This window comes from Dreissena polymorpha, chromosome 3, assembly GCF_020536995.1.
Source record: "Dreissena polymorpha isolate Duluth1 chromosome 3, UMN_Dpol_1.0, whole genome shotgun sequence".
Taxonomy (NCBI): Eukaryota; Metazoa; Mollusca; class Bivalvia; order Myida; family Dreissenidae; genus Dreissena; species Dreissena polymorpha.
The window spans coordinates 36,612,217-36,635,178 of NC_068357.1; the positions used below are offsets into that span (position 1 = coordinate 36,612,217).

The 22,962-nt window shown below is 36.5% G+C and overlaps 1 protein-coding gene across 1 annotated transcript in view; it reads right to left on the reverse strand.

Moving 5' to 3' along the window:
• Window positions 1-7,281: 7,281 nt before the first annotated feature.
• The window catches only part of LOC127873709 (putative lipid scramblase CLPTM1), a 30,291-nt gene continuing 14,610 nt past the window's right edge, over window positions 7,282-22,962 (reverse strand). The window contains exons 8-14 of the mRNA XM_052417663.1: window positions 21,497-21,638; window positions 19,005-19,098; window positions 17,866-18,056; window positions 17,241-17,336; window positions 15,856-15,991; window positions 14,075-14,242; window positions 7,282-12,399 (exon numbers count right to left, since the gene is read on the reverse strand). Coding sequence (XP_052273623.1) covers window positions 12,134-12,399; window positions 14,075-14,242; window positions 15,856-15,991; window positions 17,241-17,336; window positions 17,866-18,056; window positions 19,005-19,098; window positions 21,497-21,638 — 1,093 coding nt within the window. The 3' untranslated portion in view covers window positions 7,282-12,133. The remainder of the gene's footprint in view (window positions 12,400-14,074; window positions 14,243-15,855; window positions 15,992-17,240; window positions 17,337-17,865; window positions 18,057-19,004; window positions 19,099-21,496; window positions 21,639-22,962) is intronic.

A 22,962-nucleotide genomic window follows, 5' to 3' on the forward strand; every position in this document is an offset into this window, starting at 1 on the left:
AACACTGTAGAAGTCACATTTTATGCCCAATTTTCATGTTACTTTGTCAAAATATTTGCCTTGATGATATGTTGCTTGAGTTTAAAAGTAGTTCTGGTCCATTGAAAAACATGGGAAATATTCCTTATTTGGCTATATAGAAACCTTGTAAACACTCTAGAGGCCACAGGTCCAAATCTTAAAAAAACCTTGTAAACACATGTAGAATTAGCATTACTTGCAAATGTTTGAATTGCAAAACACCCATGCAAATGGACAGTACTAAATCAGAATTAATCATATGCTCGCACTGCAGAAGTAAACAGAAGAGAACCAATCTAATATGCTCTAGAGCACTGAATTTTCAACTACCGGTTAGCAATGAACAACGCCTTGTAAAAAAAGGTGAGCGATCTAGGGCCATCTTGGTCCTCTTGTTTTGATTAAAATTGTCAGTGTTCAGAGAAACGTGTATGTAGACCTTATCATTTTTCCCCGTGAGCATTTAAATTATATCAAAGACTATATTTTGTGATGTAACATGTGTGAACCAAAATTATTTGAATATGTCAAAATGTTCTTGAGTTATCAATTGGAAACCATGAAAACGTGCCTGCAGATTAACAATCTCATATTTGTATACTGGTACATACAAAGTAATTTCTTTGGAGAGTAAAATTATAAATTCAAATTGATCAAGTTGATATACTTGTTCTCATCCTGTATTGTACTTAACTGTTGACAGAACTGTACTTAAAACAAGAGCTGCGTTTGTGAAACACAATGCCCCCTACTGCACTTTAAAGCCACACAGCAGCTATATACCAATTGACAACATCATGACAAAGTTACAGGCCGAAGACAGTATCTGAAAGCGTTTTTGAAAAAATTGGAGAGTTTTACTATAGAAAGAAAATTCGAAAGTCCAAGGCCCATAACTTCGCACAAACATCAATGGACTAGAACGAAACTCACACTTCATCTGTACGTCATGTAGGTTGACTCGCATACCAAAAATCAGCTACCGGTATATACCTGAAAGTGTTTTGTTACAAAAACTCCGTAAAACGGAATGCTGGACTGATGGACAAAATTTCCATTTCCGAGGCCCATAACTTTGCCAAAAATCAATGGTCCGGAATGAAACTCGCGCTTCATCTGTAAGTAATATTGGTAGACTCACACAAGGTCAGTATCTGAAAGCGTTAAGACGAAAGTGTGGAAAATGGAATGCCAGCCGGACAGTCCGACTCCTACAAATGGCACCCTACCAGGCGCATAAAAATATATATTAAAGTTTATGAAGTATTTATTATAAACCATTAGTGGAAATACACATTTAACATGATCAGATTTGAAATATTATTGGCAAAATATTGCTTGAATAAAGGTTTCAAGTTGCAATGTGACTAAATCCTCCGGGTCAAGTAACTCTTACATCTATTTGTATGTGTATATTGTAAACAGATAATATATGTCAACAAAAACCCATATTTTTAGCTCACCTGATTGCTCAGGTGAGCTTTTCTGACCGGTCTTTGTCCGTCGTCCGTCCGTCCGTTAACATTTGCTTGTAAACACTCTAGAGGCCACATTTGTTGTCCCATCTTCATGAAACTTGGTCAGAAGCTTTGCCCCAATAAAATCTCGGCCGAGTTAGAAACTGGGTTGTGCCGGGTCAAAAACTAGGTCACTAGGTCAAAAAAAAGAAAAACCTTGTCAACACTGTAGAAGTCACATTTTATGTTCAATCTTCATGTAACTTTGTCAAAATGTTTGTCTTAATGATATCTTGATTGAGTTCAAAAGTGGTTCCGGTCTGTTGAAAAACATGGCCACCAGTGGGCGGGGCAGTTTTCCTTATTTGGCTATAGAGAAACCTTGTTAACACTGTAGAAGTCACAATTTTTGCTCAATCATCATGAAAGGTGGTCAAAACATTGATTCAATTGATATCTCGGACGAGTTCGAAAATGGTCCAGATCGGTGAAAAAACATGGCCGCCAGTGGGCGGGGCATTTTTCTCTATATGTATATAGTGGCAGTTTTCCCTATTTGGCTATAGAGAAACCTTGTAAACACTCTAGAAGTCACAATTTTTGTCCAATCATCATGAAAGTTCACATGTTTTCACTATATACATAAAAAAAATTTTCACCGATCTGGACCATTTTCGAACTCGTCCGAGCTTCTGACCAAGTTTCATGAAGATCGGACAATAAATGTGGCCTCTAGAGTGTTTACGAACAAATGTGGACGGACAGACGACGGACAAAGACCGGTCACAAAAGCTCACCTGAGCAATCAGGTGAGCTAAAAAGATGCAATGATTATAATGCACACATGTCAGATGGATAACAAAGTTATATGGTGTTCAAAACATCTATATGATAAATTACATTTTGATTGATTTAATAAGAAAATTCTATCAACTTGACCATTATATTGTTTCATGATCCTAGGTGTAAGCTTTCTTGAGTTATCATCCAAAAACCATTTTACTGTGTCAAGTAACCGTGACCTTGACCTAGTGACCTGAAAGTCAATACGGGTCATCTGCAAGTCATGATCAATGTACCTATGAAGTTTCATGATCCTAGGCATAGGCCTTTTTGAGTTATCATATGGAAACCATTTTTCTAAGTTGAAACACCGTGACCTTGACCTTTGACCTACTGACCTGAAAATCAATAGGGGTCATCTGCGAGTCATGATCCATGTACCTATGAAGTTTCATCATCCTAGGCATAAGCGTTCTTGAGTTAAACAATTTTACTATTTTGGGTCACCTAAATGTACCTATGAAGTTTCATGATCCTAGGCGTAAGCGTTCTTGAGTTATCATCCGGAAACCATTTTTCTAAGTTGAGTCACCTTGACCTTTGACCTAGTGACCTGAAAATCAATAGGGGTCATCTGCAAGTCATGATCAATGTACCTATGAATTTTCATGATCCTAAGCATAAGCGTTCTTGTGTTATCATCTGGAAACCATTTTACTATTTCGGGTCACCTTGACCTTTGACCTAGTGACCTGAAAATCAATAGGGGCCATCTGCAAGTCATGATCAATGTACCTATGAACTTTCATGATCTTAGGCATAACCGTTCTTGAGCATTCATCCGGAAACCATTTAACTGTTTCGGGTCACCGTGAACTTGACCTTTGATCTAGTGACCTGAAAATCAATAGGGGTCATCTGTGAGTCACGATCAATGTACCTAAGAAGTTTCATGATCCTAGGCATAAGCGTTCTTGAGTTATCATCCAGAAACCATTTTACTATTTCGGGTCACCGTGACCTTGACCTTTTACCTAGTGACCTCAAAATCAATAGGGGTCATCTGCGAGTCATGATCAATGTACCTATGAAGTTTCATGATCCTAGGCGTAAGCGTTCTTGAGTTATCAACCGGAAACCATTTTACTATTTCGGGTCACCGTGACTTTGAGTTTTGACCTAGTGACCTAAAATCAATAGAAGTCATCTGCAAGTCATGATCAATGTACCTATGAAGTTTCATGATCCTAAGCCTAAGCATTCTTGACTTATCATTCGGAAACCATCTGGTGGACAGACATACGGACTGATATGAGCAAAACAATATACCCCCTCTTCTTCGAAGGGGGGCATAAAAATGTGACTTCCATAGTGTTCGACCACAAGGTTTGACCGAAACCATTTTTGAACTCAACTCTGGTATCAAAGAAACAAATGTTCTGACCAAATTTCATGAAAATTGGGCCAAAAATGTGACTTCTAGAGTTCACTATATACATTTAGAGAAAAATGCCCCGCCCACTGGCGGCCATGTTTTTTCACCAATCTGGACCATTTTCGAACTCGTCCGAGATATCAATAAAACCAATGTTTTGACCAACTTTCATGATGATTGGGCAAAAATGTGACTTCTAGAGTGTTAACATGTTTTCACTATATACATATAGAGAAAAATGCCCCGCCCACTGGCGGCCATGTTTTTTCACCGATCTGGACCATTTTCGAACTCGTCCGAGATATCAATAAAACCAATGTTTTGACCAACTTTCATGATGATTGGGCAAAAATTGTGACTTCTAGAGTGTTTACAAGGTTTCTCTATAGCCAAATAGGGAAAACTGCCACTATATACATATAAAGAAAAATGCCCCGCCCACTGGCGGCCATGTTTTTTCACCAATCTGGACCATTTTCAAACTTGTCCGAGATATCAATAAAACCAATGTTTTGACCAACTTTCATGATGATTGGACAAAAATTGTGACTTCTAGAGTGTTTACAAGGTTTCTCTATAGCCAAATAGGGAAAACTGCCACTATATACATATAGAGAAAAATGCCCCGCCCACTGGCGGCCATGTTTTTTCACCGATCTGGACCATTTTCGAACTCGTCCAAGATATCAATTGAATCAATGTTTTGACCACCTTTCATGATGATTGAGCAAAAATTGTGACTTCTACAGTGTTAACAAGGTTTCTCTATAGCCAAATAAGGAAAACTGCCCCGCCCACTGGTGGCCATGTTTTTCAACAGTAGAAGACACTTTAGAAGTCACATTTTTGGCCCAATTTTCATGACATTTGGTCAGAACCTTTGTTTCCTTGATTTGAGAGTAGAGTTCGAAAATGGTTCTGGTCAGTTCAATAACATGGCTGCCGGGGGGGGGGGGGGCAGTTTTTCTTATTTGGCTATATAGAAATCTTGTAAACACTCTAGAAGTCACAATTTTTGCCCAATCATCATGAAAGTTGGTCAAAACATTGGTTTTATTGATATCTCAGACGAGTTCGAAAATGGACCAGATCGGAGAAAAAACATGGCCGCCAGTGGGCGGGGCATTTTTCTCTATATGTATATAGTGAACACGCACATTTTTGGTCCAATTTTCATGAAATTTGGTGAGAAAATTTGTTTCTTTGATATGAGAGTTGAGTTTGAAAATGGTTCCGGTCAGTTGAATAACATGGCCGGCGGGGGGGGGGGGGGGGCAGTTTTTTTATATTTATATAAAAGCTTGTGAACACTCTAGAAGTCACATTTTTTGCCTAATCATCATGAAACTTGGTGAAAAGATTGGTTTTATATATATCACATAATTAATGCCATAATTATTGCCCTTAGATTGTCCAAATTTTCATTATATTTTACAAAATCCTTGTAAACACTCTAGAGGTCACAATTTTGTTTCAGATTTTATGAATCTTGGTCATAATATTTATTTTTGTAAGCAAAGTTTGATGTTTGGTAAGGGGGGTCAACTCAAAATATATGCCACCAGGTCAAATCTTACAAAAACAAAATCACTCCATATCCCAGAGTTTTGGTTCAATAATGATGAAACTTGACAAGGATGTTTGTCTGGACAATATCTAGGTCAAGTTTGATGTTTGGTAAAGATTGAATGAACTGACTCCTCTCAGGTGAGCGAACTAGGGCCATCTTGGCCCTCTTGTTTATTATCAAGTTGCAGTTTAAATAAATTTAATTTCTAATTTAAAGTCAACAAACTAAGCTAAATTGGCAGTTTAAAGCTGCCAGCTCATAATTTCACATACATTAGTATATTTTGGGACATTTTACCCCTACTACCAATAGATTTAATGGATTTTTCGCCATTTTGAGTCGTACCTGTAAACAAATGTACACTTCCCGGTCAAATAACTGGCATCTGCCTGTCTTGAAGCAGAGGTAGGATGATGGTTGTAGAAAGTGTTTCATTACCAATCCCCACACAAGATACGTGGTCAGGCAGTGGATCAAACCAGCAATCTTTGGATAAGTAGTCCAGTGTTCTCATCAACACTGCCAGCTGACACACTCAACCTTAAAGGTTTGGGTGGAAATTTGTCATTTTTAGCTTGCCTGTTTTCGGAGAAAACTCAAGGTATTGTCATAGCCAGATCGTCCACCTCCTGCTTAAACCTAAACATTGGCTCTTATATCAAAGCGCTTCCTCCTACAACTTTGAAACTTCATATGTAGCTGCAAGAGTTCTACACTCCACACCCATTTTCGAGTCACTAGGTCAAAGGTCAAAGGTCAAGATCACTGTGACCTCTAATATAAAACTTCAACATAGGCTCTAAAATCAAAATGCTTCCACCTACAACTTTGAAACTTCATATGTAGATGCACCTTGATGAGTTCTACATGCCACACCCATTTTTGGGTCAATAGGTCAAAGGTCAAGATCACTGTGACCTCCAATATAAAACTTAAACATATGCTCTAAAATCAAAGTGCTTCCACTTACAACTTTGAAACTTCATATGTAGATGCACCTTGAGTTCTACACGCCACACCCATTTTTGGGTCACTAGGTCAAAGGTCAAGATCCCTGTGACCTCTAATATAAAACTTTAACATAGGCTCTAAAATCAAGTGCTTCCACGTACAACTTTGAAAGTTCATTTGTAGATGCACCTTGATGAGTTCTACACGCCACACCTATTTTCGGGTCACTAGGTCAAGGTCACTTTCTTCCTTTTCTTCTTACAAGCTTTCATTTGTTCAAAGCTGCACCCACAGCCAAGCGTTGGCACCCGCTATGCGGTGCTCTTGTTCCATCTTGCAGTCTGTCCTTTTTCTTGTACATTAAAATTAAAGTTCTCCATGCATTGAAGATTTTAAAATAACAAAGTGATTCAATGAGATGGTATATTTGGTGCAAGATCCATGTGGCCAACTTTTAGGTCAAGGTTATTAAATTCTTAAAATAGTGCTTATAAGGTTTTTTTCCTGCATGCATTCAAGGACTTAAAACAAGAGACATGTTTGTCAGAAACACAATGCCCCCTATTGCACTGCTTTGAAATAAAATTGTAATATATCATTTGGCCGGTTTGGAAATTATCTCCCTTTTTAAGCTTATTACTTCCCTTGGATTGTATTTTTTAACTTTTGACCTTGAAGGATGACCTTGACCTTTCACCGCTCAAAATGTGCAGCTTCATGAGATACACATGCATGCCAAATATCAAGTTGCTATCTTCAATATTGCAAAAGTTATGGCCAATCTTAAAAGTTTTCGGACAGGCAGGCAGACAGACTGACAGTTCACCAGTTACTGCTATATGCCACCCTACCGGGGGCATACAAAAAAAGTTGGAACAAATCTTGGCCTATTTTAGAAAGTATGTCAGATGCAAGAGCCAAATACCCTTCACGTTCAATTACAGATCTTTTCTGTTTAAACAGGGCTTGTTTGTACTTAACAAAGTTGGTACAATGCAGAGTGTTTGTCCTTGGGAGAATTCCGGTTTAGTGAATGTAAGGAAAATTACTCGAAAAACCGCACATATAATTCCACATTTATTTTGTTCCACAGGTATTGTACAATATACATTTGACTTCACAAAAACATAAATTAAAACAAAATAAAATATCAAGGGATTTGCTGATATTTTGTGTCAAATCAGTGACATATTTTTTGGAGATCACAATACAAAAGATGACGAGCTACAACAACTGACATGTATCAACCCATGGAAGCGACAACTCACACGCATCAAACTCTTTAAGGTACTTACATCAACTCACAAGAGGTGGGGATTATACCTTACTAGTAAAAACCTGGTATATACAATAGTGAGTCTAATTCTATAACATTTTAACACTTTTGAAATGTTGCACAAAAGTCAATAATGAATTATAATTTTAAAGGGACCTTTTCACGATTTGGTAAATTGACATACTTGAAAAAAAAATGTTTCAGATTTGCAAACTTTTCTTGTAGTTATGATATTTGCAAGCTAGCAGTAAAACTGAACATTTACCATTCTCTAAAATAACCTTTATATGCATCTTTTGACGATTTAAAAACCTGAAAATTATTAAGCCTTTCAAACACAAAACAATTGAATAATTTGGAGAGTTCTGTTGTTATCACTATATTTTCTGACATTACGAGAATTACTTATATTATGTATAAAATACAGCATTCACTATAGGATCACGGATGGCTGAGTGGTTGATATGTTAGACTTTTACTCTAGGGGTCAGTGGTTCAAGCCCAGTAGCCGATTACTTTTTTGTTTTTCTTAAATTATATTTTGTTTTTTTGTTGGAGCTTTTTAGTTCCAATGTTTATATTTATGACAATAAAAGCATTTCATGACAAACTTCAATACATGCCAAAATCTGTGAAAAGGTCCCTTTAAGGTACTAGATGCTAAAACATATCTGATTAATATCTATAATATTAATATAATACCTATATTCTATGGAATGGTCCTGACCATAGGTTGATGGACATGTAAAAAACATTCTCAAAGGTGACCATTACAATTAATGGAGAAAGTATCCATATATAAGAATTAATGTGTGCGAGTGAAATTCTAATAATTGTAGCTGACATGTTAACATTCGACAAAAAACTCCACATTTTGTGTGGTTAAACATTTTATTAAATGAATAATTGTGCTTCAAAAGTTACTTCTTTTCAACACATGAACGATTTATTATTCTAAGAGCTGAACACAGTTCTCTTAATGTTCTTAGTTTAATGTGCTTCTGAAAATTGTTTTTCTACCTTTAAAGCTGAAATGACCTCTTTCAAATGGCTCATATTCTAAGTTGCAATTGTAGAAAAAGACTAGTCAGCACATATTGAAAGTTTCAATTATATAACTAGCAAATGAATATTTTGTAATTCATTCTTGGATACACAATTAAATCTGATTATACATTAGTAGTTTAATCAAACCAAGGTAAATACCTGTACCCCAAGGTAAATACCTGTACCACAGCATAGCTACAGGTAAATCATTGTGGATGTTTCAACATATCAATTTATTATCATCCATCTGAACATAAAAGAGAAAAAAGTAGCCTTAATCATATTGGACAGGGGTTACTTTAATTTATGGAATATTTTGTTGTCATGCATTTTGACAGACAAAAAAGCAATAAATCAATTTAGTACTATTTTGTATTTCTCAGCGCAAATAAAGTAAATTCAAAGTTTCATAATTTGTATTTCTCAGTACAAAAAAGTTCAAATTTAATAATATGGAATAGTTTACTTCAAATTTTTGCAATCAGTATTTGTCTCATGTAACAGTCAAATTGATTAACAAGTGCTTTTACTGGATATGCAATAGAAGACCTGGCAAATTAAACAATTTAAGTTGAGTATTGCAAATGTTATAGAATATTTTTATGATCTTGCAAGGTCTTTATATTTAGCATTATTATATTGTGAATAAAATGTGTTATAAAACATGAGCAGTTACAATACATACTATGCAATTAAATTATGTTATTAATATGTTCACATAAAACCAACATTAAAGCTATGCAAATCTTTGCCTAATGATATGATTGGGCCAAATAATAAACAAGATGGCCCTAGTTCGCTCACCTGAGAGGAGTCGGTTCATTCATTCGTTACCAAACGTCAAACTTGACCTAGATATTGTCCAGACAAACATCCTGGTCAAGTTTCATCATTATTGAACCAAAACTCTGGCATATTGAGTGATTTTGTTTTTGTAAGATTTGACCTGGTGACCTATATTTTGAGTAGACCCTCTTACCAAACATTGCTTACAAAAATAAATATTATGACCCAGATTCATAAATCTGAAACAAAATTGTGACCTATAGAGTGTTTACAAGGATTTTGTACAATATAATGAAAATTTTTACAATATAAGGGCAATAATTATGGCATTAATTATGTGATATAAATAAAACCAATATTTTCACCAAGTACATGATGATTGGGCAAAAAATGTGACTTCTACAGTGTTCAAAGCTATTTTTACTATATAAATATAAGAAAACTGCCCCCCCCCCCCGGCAGCCATGTTATTTAACTGACCGGAACCATTTTCAAACTCAACTCTCATATCAAGGAAACAAATGTTCTGACCAAATTTCATGAAAATTGGGCCAAAAATGTGACTTCTAGAGTGTTCACATGTTTTCACTATATACATAAAGAGAAAAATGCCCCGCCCACTGGGGGCCATGTTTTTCACCGATCTGAACCATTTTTGAACTCGTCTGAGATATCAATAAAACCAATATTTTGACCAACATTCATGATGATTGGGCAAAAATTGTGACTTCTAGAGTGTTTACAAGGTTTCTCTATAGCCAAATAAGGAAAACTGCCCCCCTCCCCCCCTGGCAGCCATGTTATTCAACTGACCGGAACAATTTTCAAACTCAACTCTCATATCAAGGAAACAAATGTTCTGACCAAATTTCATGAAAATTGGGCCAAAAATGTGACTTCTAGAGTGTTCACATGTTTTCACTATATACATATAGAGAAAAATGCCCCGGCCACTGGCAGCCATGTTTTTTCACCGATCTGGACCATTTTCGAACTCGTTCGAGATACCAATAATACCAATGTTTTGACCAACTTTCATGATGATTGGGCAAAAATTGTGACTTCTAGAGTGTTTACAAGGTTTCTCTATAGCCAAATAAGGAAAACTGCCCCGCCCACTGGCGGCCATGTTTTTCAACCGACCGGAACCACTTTTGAACTCAACCAACATATCATTAAGACAAACATTTTGACAAAGTTACATGAAGATTGGGCATGAAATGTGACTTCTACAGTGTTTACAAGTTTTTTTCTTTTTTTTGACCTAGTGACCTAGTTTTTGACCCGGCAAGACCCAGTTTCGAACTCGACCGAGATTTCATGGGGACAAAGCTTTTGACCAAGTTTCATGAAGATCGGACAATAAATGTGGCCTCTAGAGTGTTTACAAACCAAATGTGGACGACAGACGGACGGACAGACGACGCACAAAGACCGGTCACAAAAGCTCACCTGAGCAATCAGGTGAGCTAAAAATGAAACAAACCAAACACCAAAGCCAATAGAAAACAGTGGGATATATACCTGCCAATCACAAATGAGCCACATTATGCAAAATCGGCCTTATACCATACGAGGCCAGGGAAGAACAGGTTATAACACGGTAAAAATAACATTTTCAGTGTTCTACATGTGACATTAACAACATACTCTTGAGGCTTATAAACAGCTCTCAGAATGAGATTAAAGATTTACCAGGGCAATTTTGTGAAATACATAATATATTTGTATGATATCTGCGTCATAAAAATATTCATGGTACAAGTATAAAAAGGTTTCTATCAAATTTGAGAGGAAAGCCCTACAAACCCTAGTAAATCGTAAAGTAATAAACAGCAAGTATGTACTGTTTGCATGGAAAAAAAGATTGTATTTCCACAAGCAGATATCATGACTAGTACGCAGTCTCTGCAAACCTATTGTAAGAGATATATCAATTTACATGTTGTTTTACTTTTGCCTCGTGTTTAAAGAAATCATTTAAACAATATTGTTCACTTGTCAAAACTTCACCCGTATACATTTCTTTGTTACATTGATTTTGCATTATAGAGGGAACAACATTTCTTTGGCAAATTTTGGATTTTTTAATAGCAATAATTCAGAAAAGCTTCACATGATCAGACTGGTACTTGGTACTTGGCAGTGACTGTATGCATGCAAATATTGTGACCAAGTTTAATGATGATATGATTAAAACTATTTGAGTTAAATGTCATACAAGGTTAATTTAGCAATTTACTTTTACAATTCAAGAGCCATAATTCATAAGTGCTTCAGGCAATCTGGCTGGTTATCGAACTCTGTAAAGATTCTATACATACACAAATTTCACCAGTTACATGATTGTAGGATTCAAACTATATAAGTCAGAGAGCAGACAAAGTTAATTTGGCATATATAGAATAATTCAAGGACCATAATTCAGAAGACCTTCAAGCAATCTGCATAGTTACAGAACTAGACAGAGAAATATGGCCCTTATAGTATCTGCCAAGTTTCATGACACAACACTCTGGGTACGACCAATATCAAAGTAGCGGTGTTGAAAAGCTCACCAACAATTACAAAACAACAAAGAATGAGCACCAGCTAATAAGAATTAACTTCCAAACTATGATAAAAACTATGACAAACCTCAATAGAAAATGGAACCATGATTTACCAATCACAACAGACTATAACAAATACAAATTTACATTTGAACAAAATATTGTAGAAGACTTAAATTCATTATGACTGGAAACAGCGTATCTAGTATTGACACAGACTACCCATATAAAATTGATACTAAAAGCATAAAACATTTAGTCGTTTTTCTTCTCTTGTAGAGACTTTGGTTCTGCGGGACCAGCTTCAGTATCAACTGGAAGCTTGCCAGAGTCACTAGCAGAGTTGTCACCCCTGCCAGAGTCAGTAGCAGAGTTGTCACCTTTTTCTTCAGGCTTGCCTTCTATTGCACTAGCTGTCCCGTTTTCCTCCAACATTTCTTTACTGACCCCGAACTCGTTGACACGTGATGGGTCCACTCGGTAGATGTACTTTTGGTAGAGGAAGATGAAAAATATCACATCTGGAAAAGACATGGTCAAACAATTATTGCAAAATAGTATTGCTTGGAAATGGTTTAATGTCGCACAAACAACTCTGTCAACACAGCCTTTCATGTTTCTGTAAAATGGAAAATACTTTCACTAAATTTAGTGAGAACCAGCCAGGAAATTCTGCTTATCATAACACAAAAACAACTGAGTAAAAAAATGGTAAAAATTTAAGTTCCGGTCCTATCTTTTAATTTAAACTATTCATACAATTGTGCTGTACAAAAATCACAGTTTGATCTGCTGTAAAATGTTTTTTGGAGTATGTTATAAAACAGAGCTTAATGTGTAAAATATCGTGCCATACTAGAATGTGCAGTCTGCACAAAAAATGACTTTTTGATCTGCTGTAAAATACATATTTTGGAGCATGTTATAAAACAGAGCTTAATGCAGTAGCGCAAAATATCGTACCATACTAAAATGTGCAGTCCGGGACAACAATGTCCTCCATGACTGGATTACTACAGTTCCTTTAAACAAAAATTCCGTAAAAGCAGCAAGTACCATCCCTGATTAGCCTTTGCAGACAGCACAGGTTAATCTGGGACGACACTTAAACAGATCTTCCACTAGCTTTCAAACATTGAAAGTCCTGAACTAGAAGCCCTAAATTTGGACGTCTCAGACATAAAGTTGGAAGACCTAATTTTATTTCAGTATTTAAGTAAACCCTACCATAGGTGTCACTGGATACATACATGTTTCAATGCTATCCATTATCCGATAATCCAGTATAATTACCATTTATATTTTCAAACCAACAGATGGCCAATATTAACGATGAATGTGTAAAATAATTTTATTAACACAAACTCCCGCTATTTAACCAAATAGCATAAACAAAGTGAATTTTATGGTGGAGAAGTATAAATAAAATCAATAAAAAAAAAATTCAGGAAAGCATTTCCAGGTTTTATTATTCACGTAAAAAATATGGAAATTCTAACCATAAATAAATATTTCTCATGTATTTTTTGTACATCTTTTGCACTGATTAAAAGCATGTGAAAATTAGACTTCATGTGCAACATGACATCATTCTTCCTCAGAGAAAGCGTGGGCTTTATTTTTTTGTTTATTGCAGAATACAAACTTAGTTGCGAAGAGAACCTGAAGATATTTACTTTTGGTTTAAAAAATCGTAGTGCATTTTTTAATGTGGTAACTTTTTCTTGAACTAAAAACTAGTCATTAACTCTGCATATACTGCGCTACAGTCATTAAGATAGCTCAGTATTGATCTGTCACATGTACAGTTATTGTATACACCTTCAAATGGGGTCGGCATGTATTTCAGCTGCCTGAGCGCTGATTGGCTGATGCAAAACCAAGAAGAATTTGATTGACAAATGGAAAATTAAATATTGGCCACTTGTTGAGAAATTCATAGCATACAGTAGGTGGAGTAAACTGAGTGAATGACCAGATTTATTATTGTGATTTGTACATGATGTGTTATAGAAAACAGCATACATGCGGATTATCGGTTGTCCAAGGGACTACACCATTAGTAAAATGGATGTACTTCTGCCGTTTTGGAGCATAATTTACGCCCTGACCTCCACTTGTGGAAGCGCTTCTTTAAGCACATGCATTAAGCTTAGTTTTAACAGAACATGGCTAATCTTTTATTAGAGTTCTCACCGTCTCTCAGGCATCCTATCCGGTACAATGTAGGCATCTTAATAACAAATGCAAATATATCGTCTATGAATGTGTTGAGGGCTTTGTAGGTCAACATTCTCCAGGGCAGGTGAGCGACAGACTTCAACTTGTAGTTAATGAACAGCTGGGGGGTCATCATGATGAACCCTGCAAAACAATATCATAATAATGGTTTATGTATCTTATCTACGAATTCAGACAGTTTCAAATTAGGTCTAGTTTTAATTATGATGAACTCTGAAAAAGGATATAATAAGCCTTGTTCTGTGAAAACTGGGCTTAATGCATGTGCGTTAAGTGGGGTTCCAGATTAGCCTGAGCAGTCTGCAAAGGCTAATCAGGGCCAACACTTTCCACTTTATTGAAATTTTTCTTTTTAAACAATTTTCATCTCAACAAAAATCAAGTTAAGGTGGAAAGTGTCTTCCCTGATGCTCAGACTAATCTGAGACAAACCTTTACGCACATGCATTTAGCCCAGTTTTCCCAGGATGAGGTTATAGTAATTATTATTTGAGTCATGTTCTGAGAAAACTGGGCTTAATGTACGGGCGTAAAGTGTCAGGGACGACACTTTCCACTTTTATGGTATTTTTAGTTCCAAGGAAGTCCCTCCTTACTGAAAATCATGTTTAGGCGGAAAGTGTCGTCCCTGATTAGCCTGTGCGGACTGCACAGGCTAATCTGGGACAACACTTTACGCACATGCGTTAGGACCAGCTTTCACAGAACAAGACACATTTATGTATGTAATTCAAGAATTCAGACAGTAGCAAATTGGGTGAGAAATACAGATTTAAATACATAGTCACTAGTCCAACCAGCTCTATCAATTCATCAAATTGAGCCGCTCTGTGAAATGGGGGTTTCATGCCTGTGCATAAAGTGTAGTCCCAGATTAGACTGTCCGCACAGGCCAAATAGGAACAACTCTTTCCACCTAAACTGCACAGGCTAATCTGGGACAACACTTTACATACACGCATTAAACTCCCTTTTCAAAAGGCATGGCCCAATTGGATTAAAACAGTAATAAACCCCTTTTTTAAATTCAAATACACAACAAAGAGGTTCATCTGCCCAAATAAAAAAATTCATAGACATAGGTTGAATGGTTTTTACTCTGGTACTTGGGGAATATGCAAATAAATTCATTGAAGACAAACTGGTTTAGTGATAATCGACTCACATCTGCTTTGAAAAGTCTAAAAAACACAATAAAACCAGTAAAAACAGGTTAAAGCTTACAAAGGTTCTCGAAAAATTGAGCTTAATGCATGAGCACAGGCTTATCAGCATCAACATGTATCCCCTGCCCTGGATTTCCATTTAAAACGAAAAATTCCAAAAAAGCGAAGTGTCATCTCATAGGATCATATGGGACGACACTTAACGCACATAAAGCCCAGTTTTCCTTCAACGTGGCTCAAATAATCTGAAGAAAAACCAAAACTCACCAAATGTTTGTAGGAATCCATACATCATACAGGACCTCAAAAATGCACTCAACAAATGAAAACATTCTGGGAAATCTGGGCTAAATGCATGTAGGTAGTGTTGTCCACAATGAGCCTGTGCAGGGATCACACTTTCCACTTTGATGGAATTTTTCTTCAAAGAAAGCCTCTTGTAAATGAAAATCCAGTTTTAGAGAAGTGCCATCCCTGATTAGCCCGTGTGAATAACACAGGCTAATCAAGGATGACACTTATCGCACATGCCCTAAGCCGGGTTTCCCTGAGCACTACACAAATACTCACCAAATGTGAGTAGGAATCCATACATCATGGAGAGGACCCATGAGTACCAGCCCCTCTGCTCTACGTAGATTAGGGAGTACACAGCATAGCAGCCCAGCATGGGGAACAGCAGCCATGACAGGTATTTGAATGCCATCTGGAGGTAAAAATGTGTTTGAGCGTGTATTCAAAGTTTATGAGGTGCTTCTGTGCATGAGGCTGCATAATGTGTCTCAGAAATTTCCCTACCTAATTAACTTACTAGACCCGGAAATTTTAGGCGACTTTGGAATTAGGCTGCATTTTCCAGCATTTTCAATTTTGGTGTGGTCTGGTATTTAGGGGTAAGAGTGGGGGAGCCGGAATACCCTACCTGTCCACTATGGTGACCATCAACATTACTCACATGCTTCCAGAAACAGGGATTGAACCCGCCTAGCTGAGAAACGCGTATACTAACCATTGCGCTAACCAGACGGCGGAAATATGGGCCACGCAATAGAAACATGCAGAACAGCCATTTCAGAATAGGAAGTACGTGGAGCCAGGAAATAGTATCTTGATCTCATTTTAAGTTATCCCCCTTTTAAATACCAGTACTATTTTTCTTATCTTTTGTGAAATTTAATTAAGTTTTTCTTTATGACACACATAAAGTCATTTTAACCCTTTGCATGCTGGGAAATTTGTCATCTGCTAAAATGTTGTCTGCTGAATTTCTAAAATTAGCCATTTCTTTGATTTTTTTCAAAGAATACTATCAGAATAGCAAACAGTTTGGATCCTGATGAGACGCCACGTTCTGTGGCGTCTCATCTGGATCCAAACTGTTTGCAAAGACCTTCAAAATTCGGTTCCAGCGCTTAAAGGGTTAAAAAGTCAATTACACTAGAACAAAAGGGTCATAATCGAATTCAGTCAAGAACATTTGGGTTTACTAATCTGTACCCAGAAAAACCTCTTAAAGACTGAAAAACAGCTAATAAGATGCAAATTTGCAAATTGAAGACACGTGTGGGTTAATTTTTTTTCCACTTTTTGGGAAGATAGCCCATGGCTTTGGAATTGGAAATTTTATGGGCATTTTCATGAAATTGGGAAAGTAAATTCATTACACTTTTTTTTCCACACGAAAAGTCCACTGATTAGGGAAATACTAAATTTTACATAACTCTTTATAAGCTTTCAAATTAAAAGAACAAAATCATATAATACTTTTTTAGATGTAATTGACTTAAAATTGAGATAAAATACGCATTAGACACTTCTTTGGGAATTTTTTGCCACATTTTGGGAAAAAAGTAAACTTTTTGGGATTGGGAACATAGCCGAATTTCGGCTATAAAATCTGGCCAAAAAAACCCTGATTTCACAATCAAAACTTATGCATTTTACAGGGTACTTACAGCATCATATTCTTTGGTATGAGACTCAGCATAGGTGGATTTATCCTCCATCTTAATCTTGGGTATTAACCCTAGCAGTCTGTCTTCTCTGTCTACCTAAAAACATACACTAGCACTTACATACACTGGAAAAGAATTGTTTCACATGTAAATACATCATATATGGGCTAATAAGCTAGGGGTTTATACACGTCCATTAGTTGATTGCTGTCCTTAAACTTCACAAAGAATTAGGAAAAAGAAGACTTACTTCTCCCTTATTTTAGAAAAAGGAGAAGTCACTTAACCGTTAAAGTTTGGGCAAGAATGAGAGAAAACCGCCTTCTAGGAAAGCTGGACTTAATGCATGCGCATCAAATGTCATCTCATATGAGCCTGTGCAGTCACTTGTGTAATAATCACGGGTGACACTTTCCACTTTCATGGAATTTTTTGGTTAAAGGAAATCTGTTGTACATGAAAATCCAGTATAGGCTTAGTGTTGCCCTTTATCAGCCTGTGCAAAATGCACAGGCTTATCTGCCGCTACACTTTACATTTACCCATGCAGTAAGCCCAGTTTTCCCAAAACAATGCTGCCCTGGTCTCACCACATAATTCCGATACCCTGACATTGATGACATACCCGGACATTGATGACTTTGTGTATTTTCCAGATCTCAATGAGCAGTCCTATGCCCACACTGAACTTGACGACGGTGTTGGTCTCATTGTCCAGCACGTACAACAACACTATGGTGGACTGGAACACGTTGAAGAACACTGACCTCACCGACAAGCCCTCCAGGGACTTGCGACTGCGCCAGAACTGGATATCTAAAACATCAGTCAAGAAAGAGGGGAACTTAAAAAGTTGGGTTTATTAGTTTACGAAAATTGGGCTTAATGCGTGTGCGTAGTGTCTTCTGAGATTAACCTGCACAGGTTAATCAGGGACGACACTTTTTGCTAAGTCTTGACTTAAGTTTAGAAGAGACTTCCTAAAAAAACAAAAAATTCCATATAAGAAGGAAAGTGTGGTCCCTGTTTAGCCTGTGTGGTTTGCACAACCTTGTCTGGGATGACATTTAACACACAAGCATGAAGCCATGAGTTTTCCCACATTGAGGCTCATTCAAATAAATATTTAAGAAAATAAGGTTATAATTTCTGAGTGACATAATTTTTAATAATTATCTGGCCCTAGTATTATCATGATCATTTTTTACTTTAAGTTGCTACTGAATGAATTATATACTTAAACAAAATAGGTAAATTTATATATTGAAGAAATATTGAGTCACAGATGCGTTGAAGTCATAGGTACATGATGATTTGAATTTATTATTCTTAAAAATTATATTGTCATGTAATTATTCCAATCACCGTTTTACAAGATAAGTCTCTGATTAAAATCACGTTTTAAGACTTTTCACTTTATTTGCCAACCGGTTTCTGAGGAATGTTTCCAAAAATTAAGACTTTATCAAATGACGACTTGCCCATTTTGTTTTGTGAAGGGTTAATAAACCTCAACATCGTCCAGCTCAGTTGCAAAGTGAAACTGGCTATATGCAACCAGCATAAGACCATAACAGCCTGCAAGTAATTTAACTGGCAGTCTGTTCAGGTTATATGCTGTTTGCTGCTCATCAGTATCTTAGGGTCTAAAATGAAGCCTTTAAAACTTAAATCAATCAATAAAGGTCTCTTATTCAAATTGATGTAGGAATGGACCACGTCAAAGTGTGTATCTGAGTGTCAAATGGTTGTTGACAAGCTTACCATTTTTAAAGGCCAGAAACTCAAAGACGCTGTGTATTATGGACACAATGATGGTGAGAGCCAGCAGGTAGGGGTTGGTCTCCAGGAACGCAGTCTGAAACGATCATATTCACTGAAAAACTAGGAACACAGTCTGAAAGCATATAATGAGCCTCTTTCTGGGAAAACTGGGCTGAATGCATGTGAATAAAGACACTACACTTTTATGGATTTTTTTTATAAGAGGTATATCTTCTAAATGAAAATCCAGTCTTAGCAGAAAGTGCCATCTCTGAATAGCATGTGCAGACTGCACAGGTTATTCTGGGATGAAACTTTAAGCAAACGCATGAATCCCTTTTTTCCCAGAACCAGGATCATATACAGTGAAAACTACTGTGTTTCACATCTAGCAAATGGATATAAACCATACACTGAAAACTACTGTGTTTCACATCTAGCAAATGGATATAAACGATACACTGAAAACTACTGTGTTACACAGAGCAAATGGATATAAACCATACACTGAAAACTACTGTGTTACACAGAGCAAATGGATATAAACCATGGTTACATGCACATGTTTATTAAATAAAAGAATAAATAAATAATGTGGAACAATTTCTGTTTTATATTCCAATAAAGAAGGAAATTAGATGTGAACTTACAACCAACCATTACCAGGGATAAACGTTAGTCATTTAGTGATTTAAGTTTACCAGAAGCTATTAGATTAAGATCCCGTCATTTTTTAAATTTGGAAGTCTGTCTGGGCAACTAGCTTTTAAAACAAGAAGGCGTGAAAGGCCCAAAGTCGCTCTTTTTGTTTGCAGCCCAAGATATCATTAGAACAAATGTTCTCACCAAGTCATGAAGATTGAACTATTAATGTTACTTTTGCGTGTTAACAAGATTTTACTATAGCCATATAAGGAAAAATTCCCAACCCCCTAGAGGCCATGTTTTTCAACAAACTGGACCCATTTTCAAACTTCTCCAACATATCATAAGAAATAAAGTGCACACCAAGTCTCAAAAAGATTGGACAATAAAAGTGAATTCTAAAGAGTTAACAAGGTTTTACTATAGCCATATTAGGAAACATGCCCTGCTCCCTGGCTGCCATGTTTTTCAACCAACCGGAACTATTTTAGAACTCATGCAAGATATCATTGAGACAAATATTCTGACCAAGTTTCATGAAGATTGGAAATATATGTGGCCTCTAGAGTGTTAACAAGGTTTTGCTATAGCCATGTAAGGAAAAATGCCCAGGCGGCAATGTTTTTCAACAAACTGTACCATTTTCAAACTTGTCCAAGATGTCCTTAGGACAAATCTTCTCAAGTTTCATGAAGTTCGGACAATAAATGTGGCCTCTAAAGTGTTTACAAGGTTTTACTAACGCAATATTAGGAAAAATGCCCCACCCCCTTGGCAGCCATGTTTTTTAACAAACCCGAACCATTTTCGAACTCACCCAAGATATCATTGGGAAAAATTTTCTGACCAAGTTCTATGAAGATCTGACAATAAATGTGGCCTCTATAGAGTCAACAAGGTTTAACTAAAGCCAAATATGGAATAATGCCCCATCCCCTGGTGGCCATGTTTTTCAACCAACTGGAACCATTTTCAAACTTGTCCACGATATCATTGGCAAAAAACTTCTGACCAAGTTTCATGAAGATTGGAAAATAAATGTGTCCGCTAGAGTGTTAACAAGGCAAATACTTTAGCTGCACAACTCACAACAGACAAAAGGCGATCACAAAAGCTCACCATGAGTACATTGTGCTCAAGTGAGCTAAAAAGATTGCAACAGTTTGCCCCACAGCTTAGGCTTTTGTAGTAAAAACACATGAAGATTTGTGCTCCTCAAACACAAAAGGCATTAAGTCATGACAGCAATTTTATTATATTGTCTGAAGTGGGTTTTTTTCAACATAAGTCTTAGATAATTATGAAATGTTCTTGGTTCTGGGCATCTTACTTTTTGGCCAGGCTACCTAAGTACTAAAGATAAATGTATGTCTAAGCAACATACAATAAAAAGTTAGTTTCTATCCCTAATTTGTGGCTAACACGCCTGTGCTTAGATTGACAATTACATGTGCGTAAAGTGTCATCCTAGATTAGCCTGTACCATCTGCACAGGCAAATCAGGAACAACATTTTCCGTCTAAACTGGATTTTCACTAAGAACAGACTTCCATTAAGCTTGAAATAACATTAAAGCGGAAAGTGCCGTCCCTGATAAGCTGTGTGCACTGCACAGGCTCATCTGGGACAACACCCAACACACTTGCATTAAGCCCAATTTTCCTATAGTGAGGCTCATCTTGAAGCATGAACAGAGCCCCTACTTTGAGTCTTGATGTCGGGGTCATTTGACTGCTGGATTAAAAAATCTATTGACATCCCAGCTAGGAATGTGGACAAGCAAGCCTGCAGGGCTTACAGTTAATATGTGTGTTAATATGCATATGAAACATTGACATAGCACTGACCTTGAGAGAATCCTGGTCCTGGTCGTCATCCCCTACATCAGAGCCAAGCATGCTGGTCCATTTGTTTCTCATTGACTGGGCCGCGTACATCTGCCAGCGGAACAGTGAGATGGGGCTGTACGTCAGAGTCAGGTTCAACTCTCTGCAACAGAAAGACATGCCTGAATATGAGCCTCACTCTGAGAAAAGGGGCTTAAAAGCATGTGCGTTAAGTGCAGTCCCAGATTAGCCTGTGTAGAAGGGACGACAAACTCCGCCTTAACTGGATTTTTGCTCAGAAGATACATGTACTTTCTGTACAAAACATACAATAAAAGCAGAAAGTGTTGTCCCTGATTAGCCTAAATGGACTGCAACATACACAGGCTCATCTGGGACGACCCTTTACGCACATGCATTAAATCCTCTTTTCAAAGAGTGCGGGTTGTATACATTTGAACATTGTTTTTATGTATGTATTTCATTAAGAAAGTAATTATATAACAATTGTTTTTCCAAAAGTTGGGATTTTTATTTTGTTAGTTGCCATATCAGTTTCAAATACATTATAACAGTTAATTTAATGCATCTAGTGCGAAGCCACAAGAAACCTGGTTGGCACAATTAGGCTTTGTTATTTATTTAAAAATGTGAAGTAAGGCCATCCTTAAAAAATATTTTGTTTGGCACAACCCGACCAAATTTATTTTTTTTTACTTTCCAAAAAAAATTTTTTTTTGCTCGCCGAAAATTCTTTACGCTTTATATCCTTTCCGGTTATTTGCGTCATTTAATTGAATACTCTTCTGGCATACCAAAATCATTTTTCGGAACAATTAAAGGATTAATACATCGCATCTTCATTTGAAATTGGTAGGCCTAACACCCAACATGCATGCGTCAAAAATTTCCAAAATGGCAGCCGTGTCAAATATGCTATGTTCTTGACGCGATAAAAAGCCTCGTTTTCCTCATAAAATAAAGGAATCGTCGGTGTCATTTATTCGGTATGTACTTATTTTATTACAAATTATATATTGTATTGTTAAAAACATGCAATTGTCTGTCATTTTCGCATTAATTAACTAGATTAATATTCGCTCCACTCGCAAAAAAGAAGTGAATTCTATTAAATTAATTGTTATATGTTTAATATTGCATAGAATAAACCATTATTTCGAAATCATGTTAGGTAAACAGTCAATTGTTAACACAATTATTAAATTTGTACGCACTGTATAACTAGAAGAAAGTTTAATGAGCTTAAAAAAAATCCGAGTTGAAATCGTTATTAAGACGTTTCGTAACAAATCAAATGAGGCCTCCTTATTTAAAAGTGCATGGTTAATATTTCGGGTTTCTAAATTATAAGCATTTGAATGAGAACTCAACATGATTTAAAATTTGTTTCATCATTATATAAGATATTATAATAATCATGGATTGGAAAACTTATCATTTATATTTTAGAAGTTTTTTATCATATG